The 14,082-nt window shown below is 33.6% G+C and overlaps 1 protein-coding gene across 3 annotated transcripts in view; it reads left to right on the top strand.

Annotated features, from left to right (window-relative positions):
• The first annotated feature begins 751 nt into the window (after window positions 1–751).
• The window catches only part of hrg (poly(A) polymerase hiiragi), a 71,699-nt gene continuing 58,368 nt past the window's right edge, over window positions 752–14,082 (top strand). The window contains exons 1-3 of one of the 3 annotated variants that reach the window (XM_089238364.1): window positions 752–1,252; window positions 10,098–10,320; window positions 12,691–12,757. In XM_089238364.1, the coding sequence (XP_089094490.1) occupies window positions 10,133–10,320; window positions 12,691–12,757 (255 nt within the window). In that variant the 5' untranslated portion in view covers window positions 752–1,252; window positions 10,098–10,132. The remainder of the gene's footprint in view (window positions 1,253–10,097; window positions 10,321–12,690; window positions 12,758–14,082) is intronic. The other 2 variants (XM_089238365.1, XM_089238366.1) reach the window with 2 other exon arrangements.

Here is a 14,082-nt window from a genome sequence, read left to right as displayed (position 1 = left end):
TCGAATCCCGTTATAACGAAATTTCGTTATGAAGGAATTCTAGGTTTTTTGCATTATTCCTATGTAAACTTATCTGAGGGATTAGAAACGTCTTCGTTAAAACGAGATTTTCGCTATATCGGTATTAGTTAAAATGGGATTCGACTGTAATAGGATTTAAAATACGGAACTTACCTACTATTGCCAAAAGTAAGCAAGGTTGCCAACTATTAGAAAAATCACTGAAAATCGCCATGCTGTGGATTAAAAGGAATTCTACGAAACAAAATGTTAAACCCTTTCAGCAGCAATTCCGAGATATCTCGTCAAACGATCCGTTTTATTTCAGTCACCCGAGAATATCTCGTCAAATTTGATCTTTAAAAAAGTAAGATCACAGTAAAACATGCATCCACCCCCTCCAATCAATTAACTTCCAGTGGGCAGAGTCAGCTCTTGTTCAAGAATAGATGAGAGGAGCGAGAGAGAAAAAAAATATATATATATATACTCTCAAAGAGAAAAATAATTTCAATCTTTGACTTCAATAAAGAATAAAAGTTCAAGCAAGCGTCGTGTAAAATACGGGAAAAACCGGGACACTTTTGCGAAAAAGTCGGGACGACCAAAAATACAGAAAATACCGTGACTGTCCCGGGAAATACGGGACGTATGGTCACCCTAGTCATTATGATAAATATTCAAGATCAATGGCCTGGCTGGATGATCTCACACTATGATCCTCGATATTACAGAATGATACGTGCATTCTGATTGGCTGATTCTGAAATGAAGCTAATAGCTTACCACGTTTTTATTCAGATAAATTTTAAGAGTGTTCAAAGAATAAAACCCCATTTTTTTTCGATTATGTGATGAAATATAACTCTGAAAAATATATAATTTACGTAAATTATCGTCGTCGTGTGACGACTTCCAGTGTGACGTCATAAATCTCAGCCAATCTGGAGGATCCATTTCTGTAAGATCTAGGAATGGTATATATATGTTGGCGGCTGTGATGTAAGGATTTATCCGCCATATTCGTTGATCTCTTTGTTTTGTACACTCATCCCAGGCAATGCGTTGCTCAATTTAGTTGCGTGTTAAATTATCAATGTTTATTTCTCCGATGTAGGTTTTCAATTCCGTCGTCGCCTCAAATTATGGCTATGAATGTGCGCTTCAAAATATCCCAAAGTTCACGTGAAGTTGGAAAATTAGTTGACTGTGTGTGTTTTCAAATAAAACTTTACCTGAGGTGAGAGGCGAAGTAAGTTGTGGTTTGGACTGACGCTGTACATTTTTTTTTTTCTTACGCTTTCCCTAAACAGTCAACTCATGTTGTTGTAGATCCAAATTTTCCTCTAAATTCGCCGTTTAGGTCAATGTAATTTATAATTAAAATTATTTGGTATATAAGCTGGAGTTGTGCATGCTAATGTTGTGATGTAAACATTCCTAGGGTATGTCAACAAAGGGTTATGGCGTTGTTGTTATAATGTTGATTTGGATCATGTTGATCAATCTAAAGCTGTTAGAGTTTTATTTTTTTAGCTCGTTTACTGGTTGATTCATTGCCCAAAATGATAATCATTAAATTTTTTGAGGAAATTGTAGATGTAGGTTTATCAAGAATTTTGATGTTGATAAGGTGCTCATCTTTCTATGTTAAAATATTGTAATTTTTTTGTGTTAATACTATTTTGATTCATTATATTGCTCATTTTTGAATTTATGAAAAGACTTTCTGAGCTCAAAAAAAGTAATGTAAGAGTTCAAAAATTTTTTTTTTTACTTTTTTCCTGATCAGAGAGTCTTTCACTGGTCTCTCACATATTACTCGTGGTATCTATCATGCACACAGTGAAACTCATATAATACTGCTCACAAGTGATCGGAGAAATATATTGTCATGCTGGATTTATTGTTATAGTTGGAATATATTAGTATTATGGTGAAGTCTATTTTCCGAGATGAGAAAATATGACCCTTGTATAGGCCACTATCGGTATAGATCAGTGATGGCCAAATTTTTTTTGTTTACAGGCCACCATGATGGTCAGATAGAGCATCGCGGACAGTTATTCTAGTGTATAAGTCGCACCAGTAAAATGACCTGGAAAATTTAGATTTGTATGTGTCATAAGTAACATGGTGAAACACACATGGGGCAATTTTGTGATTAAACATTCACCTTGGACTTTCTATTCCTCCATTTATTCATGATCTGACATATATTCGTTATGTATCTTGCATTCCTAGCTACATGCTGTCCTGGTTCAAACCTCGCTATTGCCACAGTGGTGGTCGGCTGAAGTTGGTTTTCAGTGTTTCCCAACTGCAAGGTGCAAATATGAGCTGATCTCTCTGTTAAAAACGTCTCGCCACAGAAATAAACAGGCCTACAATGGTACAAATATTGAATCATTACACTTCACTCACAAAATATAGATGGCAGCACTGAAAAATCAGACATAACACTGTACACACTCAGACTGTTAAGTATCCAGCACAACCCGCTCAGTAGTAAATTGCCTATGGCAATAGACCAGAGTTTTATTAGTTTAAAGCAAAGATGCTATGCATTATAAAAAAAGTTTCTTCTACAACTTTTTCTGTCCAATACATTCATAGTTCAAGCTTCAACAGAGAAAACTTTTTAAATTTTTCCCTTGCATCTTGAAATGGCAGTCCTTCCCCCACAGAGGCCAAACACATCAAATAGATAGGATATTATTATCATGAAACAAAGCATGTCAAAAGCCAATCACCAGGATCATAATGACCATCCATTCCGAGGGTGTCCAGAATGGGTGAACCCGTGATGGTACCAACATTAGATGGACCAATACACATATAGATCAGGCACATTACCTGTTGTTGTGGATACACACCATCACCTAGCAGAGATGCCACTGTACTCTAATTTACCTTAGAAAGTCAAATTTTTAGTCTATTACCATTGCACAATCGCAGGTTCCAAACTTGGATTTTCACCAAAACAAAATTTTTTTTTTTGGGGGGGGGGTGGGGTTATAAAGAGCCCTTTCCCCCTTGAAAATTAAAAATTTTTGTAGAGAATTGAAATATTGAAATAAAAAAGTAATTTATTTTATACTCCCTGTTAACTTAAAATTGTTTTCGAGTGTTAGTGACTTTCTGTGAAGAATTAGATCCTTGTGCCCCTCCAAATGTAGATTTTGAGTACACACCCAAGATTTTCGCGATGCGGAATGGTGACTAATACATAGCAGCTAGATGACAAAACTGGATATCCACGGTGGAGTTTTTACAGATTAGTTTTTTCCATGATCTCAGGAAAGTTTTACAATTTGCACTGCCGTTCCAATCCTTTAAAGATTTATTTAAAAAAAATATTGTAGGAACAAGGCAAATTTATGCCGTATAAACACTGTCTTTGAATGCCGGTAGATAGCTGCAAAATTACCATAATTTCTGGTATGTAACCGGAAGGGAGAAAATCCACAGGGGAATAAAAACTCCAAAATTTGACTACACACCCCCTCATTCAGGGGAGCAACTAGATAACTCTTATCTTATTCATCAACAACCCGCGAGTATCAATATAGTACAATGTACAAAGTAATAAAACCACTTCAAGATTGCGCGATCATAACACATGGTAAACAAAAAGAAAGGAAAAAAGTTGGGGAAGTGTGTGTGCTTTTTCTTCTTAGAACTAGGAAAGAACGCATCCCTGAGGACGCGTGAACAAAATTTCTATGCGTCCTGTTCCGAAATTCTTGGTATTTCACACGTTATAGCGCGTCAGTGGCATCTCTGACCTTGTGTTCTTGTACCTCCATAAAATTACACGGAACTAGAATTGCGACACGTTTACTCTTATTACGTGTACTACCTTTATATATAGCCAAGACCATACTAGAGATATATCTATATTTAGAAAAGAAAAATTTCATTTCAGCACTGGTGCTATTAAATTTTTTTAGGAAAAATAAAATTTATATTTTTTTTAAAAATCTTAATGTTTCTATGAACATCAAATTTTCATTTGGCCGTTAAAAGTTAATTGTAAAGATGGTTTAGTTTTATTCTAATGTCAGAGTCATTAAATATAATGTCATAATGTCTTGTAATTATAGATCTATAGATACACTGTAATCGGGTAAGAAACTTCACAGAGAAGTGATGTGCTGAATTCTTAAAATAATTGAGTCGTACATCTTGTGCGGGATGATTATGCAAGTCTTTGAATTTTAGTACGTGAAAATTGTACTTCACTTTGTAATGTGTCCCTAGATTTCTGTATTTAGCTGTTATCCTTACAAAAAAGTTGGTTACTAAGCCAGGCTTATAACCAGAATTTTTTTTCATAGGAACTAGTATTTCGTGGCGGGAACCAGAGTGGTAAAACACAATAGACAACAATGTTATTCCATAAAATTCATTTTCTAATAGACTAGATTCCCTGCTCCTTCCGCCGCCCCCTCCGCTATAGCCTTGTACTAAGTGATAGAATAACCTAATGTTAATTGATGCTCTATATGAGGTGCTCTGTTGTAGTCCCCAAAGCAGAATATGTGGGTCGACATATGTCACAGAACAATCTGAAAGAATTTTAAGGAAAAGTGTATAGAAAACACATTATTTGATGAGGGATTTTTACTACTGCTTAACCGAACATGCATTCGTCAGATGGTGTAAAATGGTCATAAAAAGAGGTGTTTTCATCTTTGAAGAGGTATGGCCATATGGTAATTTTTCAAAAGATATCCTATTTTTTGAAAAATGTGCAAATTTCAAAAAAATGTGCAAATGAATGTACATTCATTTGCACATTTTTTTGAATGTAAGTTTTTTTTTCAGCAACTTTTTAGACATCATTTTTATGAGCGTGGGGTAAAGTGGTCGTACAAATAAAATTTTAAGCAAATATCAGTCGGCATTGAAATTTTATTTAACACATTTATCAAACAGTAATTTTCTACCTTTACATTTCAAACTGTTAATGTACTCTACGGTTAAAACTTTGTTTCATTAGGATCTTGAAATACAACTGACCCCTTATTTCATCTATAGTGGAACTTTGGTTAATGAGTTTAATTCGTTTCCCGAACATGCTTGTTATTCGAATCCAATTTCCCCATAGGAAATAATGGAAACTCAGATAATCCGTTCCACAATTATTCACTCGCATAGAAAAATGACTAATAAACACTGCATTCAATCAATAATTTCGCACAATAATATTAATACATAATATAAATAACGTCATAAATAAACATACAATATGATAATGCTTACAAATTAACTTAATAAAATTAATTAATAAAATGAGAGAGGAGGACTATTATTTAGGATGATTTACAGACTTGCTGTTTGCAAACTAATTCTTTTTGTGTGAATTTCAAAAGGAACCTTATCCAATGACATTTGCTTTTGCCTCCTTTTTTAGGATTTCTGGGAAATGGGAAAGTGCAGCGTTCATTCGACAGATTTGTTGCTCACACACTGCTACAGTTTTGCTGGTGCGTGCATGAGAGATCCATCACTTCATCTACCGTCAACTTCTTGATATTTTCCACCACCAGTTCTTCAATGTCACCCTCGTGCCCCTCCAATCCATGGTCTTCCCTGAGCACACAATCTCTTCGACAAGTAGTGGTTCCTGTTCATGAGCTAGCCCTTCTAAGTCATGTTCAATAATGTAATCAGCCCACAGTTTTCTTGAATTCAAATTTTGAAAAACCTTCAAGTGCACGTATGCATGGCTACAATGCTACTTCTAGTTTCGCATCATAAATATTCACGCTTCACATGTGTTAATTTTCAGAGGGAGACACGCTTATCTGAGACTGCAGGACCTATATTACCCACAATTCCATAACGTGTGAGAGTGAAAGCGAAAAACCATCAGCTCAGTTGTAATGACATGAAAATAAATAAAGTGCAAAATATTTGCTCGTAATGCAAATCATCGTTAACTGAGTTAAAATTTGTTCAAAATTTGCTCGTTAACAGAACCACTCGTTGACTGAAGTTTCACTGTATGTCCTTATTTTCTAGAAACGTATAAAAATTCATTATTTGGTTTTTTCAAGGTAATGAATACTTATTAATCACTTGCCTGATAATTTGCATCATTGGTTTTTGTTCTCTTTATCATAAACCAGCACCCCACACACACAGCCTTCTGACAACTTTCATAAAGATTGAATAGTTATAGATTTGCCTCAGATCTCCTTCAGGAAAATGTTTCTTTGGCTGTTAGAGTTTAATGTAATTTTCGCATATTTCTATTTCATGGTGGTCAAAGTTCAGCAACTGTTTCCTTAATTAAGGTTTCTCCTGTGCTATCTTGAACATGTTTTTGTTTTGCCTTTGAGTTCTGTGTAAGAAGGATAAGGTAGTCATGGCTTGTTTCAAGTCTGTCATCAGACGCAACACTAATATTAGCTAATCTTGACACTTCGTCACCTTCTAAAAGTTCAAATTCATTCATGAAGTTGATTCTGTATCTTTATTTTCCGTGGTCATGAATTGTGAAAGTTCAACATCTACAAAAGGGTGGGGGTTGTTCACATTGAGCAAGAGATTTAAACCCTTCAATACTTAAATTCTCCTGTGCATTTTAACCATGATTTTCTTCTAGGATCCTTTTGTCTTGACTTGTTAATGATCCATCTTTCTTAAGTGATGCGGAATCTTGAACTTGTGTTCTTGTAGCTCACATGATACTCGAATGCTCTTTTCAACAGCTAGCAATACTAATGGAAGTGTGTCAGAGTACTGTTGTATATTCTTTCACATATAAGGTTCAAACAACTACTTTCCAAGCTTGGCTTTGGAAAAGAAAAAGTTGAACTGTATTAAGTAAAAGAAATTCTTACGAGCTCAATTATATGTTAGGCAAAATAGCTCCTAGTAACTAGGTGTTCGTTAAGCTTAATGCTATGACCACTTTACCCCACATTGTTTAAATTACTATAAAATATGAATTATAATGATTACAATTTGAATGAAATGTTCTTGAGACACTTCTGGAGTGACCTGCACAGCCAATCTATAAAAAGTTTCAGCAACTAAAATAAAGAGAAGTTATTCAGGCACTTAAAAAATGGAACCCAAGTTTGAACAACAAAAAAGCCTGTTTATTGCCACTAAAATACTGCTTGCATAAAATTTTAAGTGAAAACCTGCTACTTGTAGGTGAAAGTTCAAACAGAAATTTGGTAACAATATCAATTTAAATTCTGAAGTATGACCATTTTACCCCACCTGACCCTTAATGATTATGCTTGGCCCTAACATATTTATATTGTCAATTTGTGCTTGTTTTGAGTTCATGCTGCCATCTGGCTTCTATTTTCTGAAGTAAAGATGGAAATGCTTGAATTTTCATGTTTTGTCAGTATCATGTTGTAGGCCGGCCTGCTCTCTGTGGAGAGACTTTCAAATGGGGGACCGGGGGGGGGGGCTCATATTCATGCCTCGAAGCTGAAAAACCTCAAACCAACTTCAGCCGACCACCACTGTGCCATCAACAAGGGTTCGAACCTGGATCCTTGGGACGAAAGTCCAGCATGATGCCCCACGCGGTCGCACAGCAGCGGGGATTTTTACTACAAAATGTTTCTGTTCACCTAAGGGCTCATTGCAGAACAATGTAAAACATTTTACAGTGACAATCAATTTCTATTTTAGCATCTTCACAGTATCTGAGCCTTTGCTTGTCAAGTGAGCTTTGGCTTGTAAGTTTGCTTGCAATTTATTTTTTTGCTTGAAAATTAGATTTACTCACAGTTTAAGGTGCATGTGACTTGAGATTTAGCCGTATTGATAGCCTATCAGTTTTCTATATTTTGTTGCATTCAATGTTTGGTATCATCAACATGAGTGGTCAGTAAATGTGAAAGACCATCGTTTTTTTCCCCTTTGCATAACCATCGTGTGTGAATAGATTTGAATTAGTTTCAATTCATTGCAACATAAATTTTATATCAACAGCATTTATGCGTGTATTATAATCTGGTATGACAAAGTAGGGCTAGCAATTATAAATACTGACTATCATAGTTATCTTGAATGATATCAGAACATGCTAATTGAAACTTTAGTACAGAAAAAACTGTTAATGAGAATTGAACTATTAGATGAAACATGAGGAAAAACATTTTTCTTTGCAAAGGGAAAATGTTCTGTTTTTAACTTTTCCAGAAAATTTTCCAGATTGTTGTGTAACCTGTGTGTTCCAAAACTTTCAACTAATGAAATGTAGAACTGACTTTAAGAAGGCATTTGCAAAAAGATTACATATTTTTTAACTATTAATGTTATTTTATAGTGCATTCAAAAGATAAATGCTTTTCATTGTTTATTGCTTGATACTTTTCATTCTTCTTAGACAAAATTATAATAATTTAACTTTGAAGACCAAGAAGGGAAAAAAATAACACAATTTATGAATGTCTCTTCCGGACAGAATCAAATTGCATAAAATGTTCCTGGTTCAAATTTCCAGCCATGGGCAAAAGGATTCAGAACCAGACGAGACCCATGCTCTGTCCTGCAAGGGATATAAGCTATTTGAAAGTGGATCCAGAAGAAGGGACGATGGAGATTATCATATCTCCCATGGGTCAGCTAATATGGGGAATAACTGTGTCCCATAAAATGCAGGGCAATACTAAGAACCTACGGGTAAAATCCCCCCCCCCCCCTCTGACACAGTCTTGTGTTTGCGCCTGACCACTGGTCGCATAAGAAAAGCAAATTAAAAGATGGTTGGTTTTATTGTGAAACAACTTGACTGGAAAGGCTTTATCATTAAAATCATAAGAGTGAACATTTTTTAGTCACAGTTAGTTACATTACGCTTACAGAATTTTTACACTTTGAATTTAAGTTACGTTTTGCAATTTGTGAATCACACTCAATCACAGGTGATAAATGCTGAAAAAGTCAAATATTGCCATAAATATTACTTTTGAAAACATGAAATTTTTTGCAAATGATTTTTCAGAGCACGATCTTCATTTCACCAATTGGAAATTTTGGCACCCTGGGACTGTATACGAGTTAATTTTTTTATATGTATACGATCCCCCCTCAAAAAATAAAAACATTTCAAGATACTGTGTGTCATTTGTAAACTTTACATTTGTAAGTATTTGTAAAGTATACTTCTAAAGTCAATGGTTGCAAAGATAAGTAATTTAGACCTTAAGGTCAGTTTTCCACGTATCCTGTTTTGGAGAGTAGAGGGCCAGGTGGTGAATTCTTAGTTCCTGCAGAATTTTTCTGGTTTCAATTTTTTTTTTTTTTTTTAAATTTTTGAAGCCAAAGTGCTAGTATATGTATGAGTGAAAGGATTAACTTAAAAAAAAAAACTTTTTGAATAACCCTTCTGATTTCTTTAAATTTCAGTAGGGTTGTTATAAAAAACTACCAGAAATTTATATGTGTGAATTATAAAATTACTTCTCACCTTCCCTCAAACTAGGGAAATTTGTATGTGTGTGTGTCAAACGTCATCTGGGATTACATTTAGGCAGGAAATTATAGTAGTTTTCAAAATCATTATTTTTCCAATTGTTTTTTTGGTCGTTTGTTTCATATTTTCATTTCTGATGATATAGAGCAGGGCTGGACAAATCCTAGGTCGACCTGGCAACCTTGACCCTAAGAAATGATTAGGATTGGCACCTAAAATTTTTTACATGTGGTTATACTTAGTTTGAATCTGAGGGTAATACAAAATTTTTGGAATATATATCAGTGTATCTATCTATAACAAAGACGATAACTATTTCCTGGAAAAGTAAAAAGAAATACTATTTTTTTTTTTTTTTTTTTTTGTGTGTGTAAAAAAAATGTTTGTTTCGTAAAAAATTATTCTGACACCTAATCTTTTTTGCAATTTGTCAAGCCCTGATACAGACTGCTGATATTTCTCGTTTATATGAGAGGGAAAATTTACTGTGTAGTGCTGCAAGTGTTGCAGAACTTTGTAAAGCAGAAAAATTAAAATTGCATCTGTATATTGCTTTTGCATACATCAGTCTTTTTTTAACACAACTTTTTGTATAGTCTATCATTCTTAAAATCATATTTCTTTTCTTATTCTACCCTAGTTTTAAAAATTGAGCTCCACAATTCTCAGTCAAAGATGGGGCGTAGCCTGACTGCAGCTAACACAACCAGTGAGCCGGCTTCATCAGCCCCGAAAGTGTATGGCGTCACGTCGCCTATCAGCACAGCTATGCCAAAACCTGATGATTTGCAGAAAACAAAAGAGCTTGAAGAAGTCCTAAAACAGTATGGCTTGTTTGAAACAGAAGAAGAACTGGCACACAGGTTTACTTGAATGATTATTTCTTTTAAATATGGAAGAAATATTTGGGTTCATTCATTTAGCCACAGTCTAAATAAAATGTTACTTATCTTTTAGAATTTCTGCCATTCACTCTTTATCGCACATATATATTTTTTTCTAAGTCAACCAAGTTTTGACTAATTTTTTTTCACCTTGCACTCTTGTGGGACTTCGACCTATCTTACCCGTTCCTACCTCTAACAAGAGCTTTCATCTTGCTTCCGGCCGTTCACAAAAGTCCCCAAAGCATGTCCATACTCTCTATCTGGGCTGTCTTTCAGTATTAAAGGGTTAATGAAGGAAATGAAAATCCTCGATATATAAAATATAACACAAATGGTGCATAATTAATGTTTATGACCTTTTCCATTACCTATAACTACCATATTTCAAATCGGACACCCGTTTAGATGTAGCCAGAGCTTTAAAAAAACAATTGTATTGAAATGTGATAGTTTTATGTAATTCAAATTTTCATAAACATTATGCACTGTTAGTGTTGCATTTTATGTGCTATATTGAGTTTTTAGTTTTATGGTGCCACCTATGGGTGAAATTTAAACTTTTTTTATTTATCAAAAAAAACTTTAGGCCAAAGACTCTCAAACCTTTTTCACGTGCCCCTTACCCTAATCAATGCTTATCTGTGGCTCCTCCGAGCAGTTTGTCAGACCGCCACCCCTGACAAAGGTTGGCAGCGCATAGTTTCAGAATCCCTGCTCTGAGCCATAAGTATTTTAGTGCAAGCCACATCTTTTTATGTCAATTGGTTGATTTGTTATTAATTTTTAAAATGTATCCAGGACTTCTCATCAACCCTATTAATATTAATTGCATGATACAGTATAGTGTATTCTATTCAGGAATTTTTTTTTTTTATTACAAGCCTAAAATGATCCACAGTACAGTAGAAAATAGTTTGGACTGCTTTTATTTGTTCAAGAACTTTTGTATGTAGTGAGAGATTTTTCCTTCGAATTTCATAATTGCATATCGATCCGTTGTTTTCTGGTTGAAAAGCATTCGTAACTTATATTTTCTAGTTACAATTTTTTGCAAGTGGAAATACTCAGAATGTGAACTATATGAAAGATACCACACTGTTTACCTACAACTTATTAACAACTTAACTAGTTACTTGTTAACATAGCTTGATGTTTCTTGTTTGGTTATGCAAATATAGAAAACCATTGCACCGACATAAAAGGAGCTAGCTTTCAGTTAGAAAATCGATTTACGAGCAAATTAATACATTTTGTTTGGCACAATGTAAATTGTTTTGCTATTTTGTTGCTTTCAACAAGCAGGTTTTCTTACAGTATCTTAGATTTAACAAGGGGTCGAAAAAAGAAACCTGGAAAAAATGAATCGTAAATGCAAGAGGTACCAAAAACGTGATCGGATCTAGAGCTTGCTATTGGGGGTTACACATTGATAGAAATTATTAAAGAAAAATTCTACTTTTCACGTTTTTTTTTAAATTATAGCATGGAATGTCATGTGTTTCTAAATGGATTGGTTGAAGATAATCATAGGGAAGTTCAGAAAAGTTCATGAATTATCGCATTTCACTTAGAAGGGAGGTGTTAATCGAGGTGATCCCCACCAATAGATCCACTTTTTGACCACAAAACTACTTGAGTTTCTTTTATCTCTCTTATAATATGAAGATAATGCGCTTTGATGAAGTACGATTATCAATCAAATGGGCAGACAAAAGGTTTATCCCCCCCCCCCCAGGTCTGTAGACAATGCTTGGGAATAGCATCACTTTGTCTAAAAAGAAGACATGAGCATAGGAAATATAGATAAGAAACATAATAATCAGATTCTTTAAAAAAATAATACCAATTCATCTTTTGTTCAACTCTAATACTCATTTTTGAGTGTGAGGATCATCAGTGGAATTTTTTTCCCTTTACTGTGTGTTGTGTTCTTTATTTTTAGGGGGGAGAATGTCCATAAGCAAAGTTTTTGCTCTCAAAGTTTAATAGAAAAAAATCGAACTTTTTAGAAAAAAAAAACAGTTCTGTTTTACAGATTACCTATTTACTATACGCCCCCTTCGACCAAATGGGATGTATGGTCACTGGTTTTGCAAACTGGACTTTTTTTCAGATATGGTCATCATTTGGTTATTGTTATCAGAAACCCAGAGTCCAGATGTGATCACATTAAGCACCATGGGATTTTTCTGAATTGTCCTTTCCAAACCTGTTCTGAACATATTAAATCAGAATAATGTAATACATTTTTTATTTTGATTCATGAATCTGTGATGAATTGAATCTTATTCAATATCTATTAAGAATTTCATGAAATCAATATAATCACTTTTATTTTTAATATAGAATGGAAGTTCTATGTAAGATCAATGAATTGGTAAAGCAATGGATCCGTGACATCAGCATCAGAAAGGTAAAAATGTTTAAATTATTTTATATTAGGTGTACTTTCAACACCAGCTGTAGCTATCTAATTTGAGTTCTGCTTAAGCTGTGTAGTTGCACATGGCAAAAATACTCCTGCTATCATTGTGTATGGCAGGGCCTGATAAATCCTTAGTTCCAGGTTGCTATGGTGGGCTAAGAAAATTTCATTGTTAAATTCTGATGTGCATTTATATAAAGTTAGACTTGTTAGTTTTTGAGTTATAAGAGTGTTCGACTATTTTGTAAAATATAACGAAGGGGGAAAAGGCGAAGTTATTTGTTATATGCAAACTCTGTTATATAGATATGGCTTGAATAATGATGTGTGTAAGCAAAATTAAACTTAATTCAAGTACATGATACACACTTAACAATCTGAGAGCATTCTTCAAATAAATAGAATTAAATTGATTTGTTTTTGAAAAAATTAAAAAATAATTAAAATCTTATGTTTGTGTAATTTAATACATCAATGAAAATATTTGTCACACATACAAATTGTTTTTTCTTTGATATCACTGTGGACATTGAACATTTTGTGTTAAAATCATTCTTGTCTTTATGAATTTTCTTTTTCCAAGCTCCCCATTACTGGAAAAATTTTTTTCTTTTTTCGAACCATTTTAAAAAGAACACATTAGTATGAGCTTCTCTGAATTTGTTCTTGCAGATTTCAGTTCACCATCGCTTTCAAAAGTTGCTTAAATTCTTTAAGTAGGTGAACTTTGGAGCAGGGTTGGTAAAAAAACCGGTTTTTTTGAAAAAAACAAAAAAACCGGGTTTTTGGTTTAAACCAGGTTTTTTTGGTTTAAACCGGTTTTTTTGTTTTAAATAGTATTAACATTAAAAACAATGAAATTTCTGAAAAATCATTCAAACTTGTAATAATTAACTAAAATAAAATGTTTATTAATGCAATAAACACTATTCCCATGCTAATTAATCAATAAATATTTATTACATTTTAACAAAAACCATTTTGCCATTTAATTATTTTTTGCTTAACTCAATGGATTACTGTGTGTTTGAAAATTCTTTTAATGTTATTATTAATCATATAATATATAAAGGTTTTTCTCCAGTTACTTTCAGTATACTTAATTACAAAGCTATTTTGCAAAAAGTAATATAAATTAGGTGAATATAATGCATTTAATGAAGCATAAATAATGCAAATTAATTAGCAATGATTTACGATATACAGGGTGATTATAACTAAGGTTCTGATTTCAAAATACTGTAAAAAAAGAGTGATTGTCAGAATGACTTGAAAATTGACATGAATATTCCTGAAAAAATTCAATTTTATTT

The sequence above is a fragment of the Pholcus phalangioides genome, unplaced genomic scaffold (genome assembly GCF_987345545.1).
Source record: "Pholcus phalangioides strain wild (caught in Gottingen) unplaced genomic scaffold, Ppha-v1.0 ptg000010l_1, whole genome shotgun sequence".
In the NCBI taxonomy this organism is placed as follows: domain Eukaryota; kingdom Metazoa; phylum Arthropoda; class Arachnida; order Araneae; family Pholcidae; genus Pholcus; species Pholcus phalangioides.
This window is presented reverse-complemented; position numbering and strand designations above follow the sequence as displayed.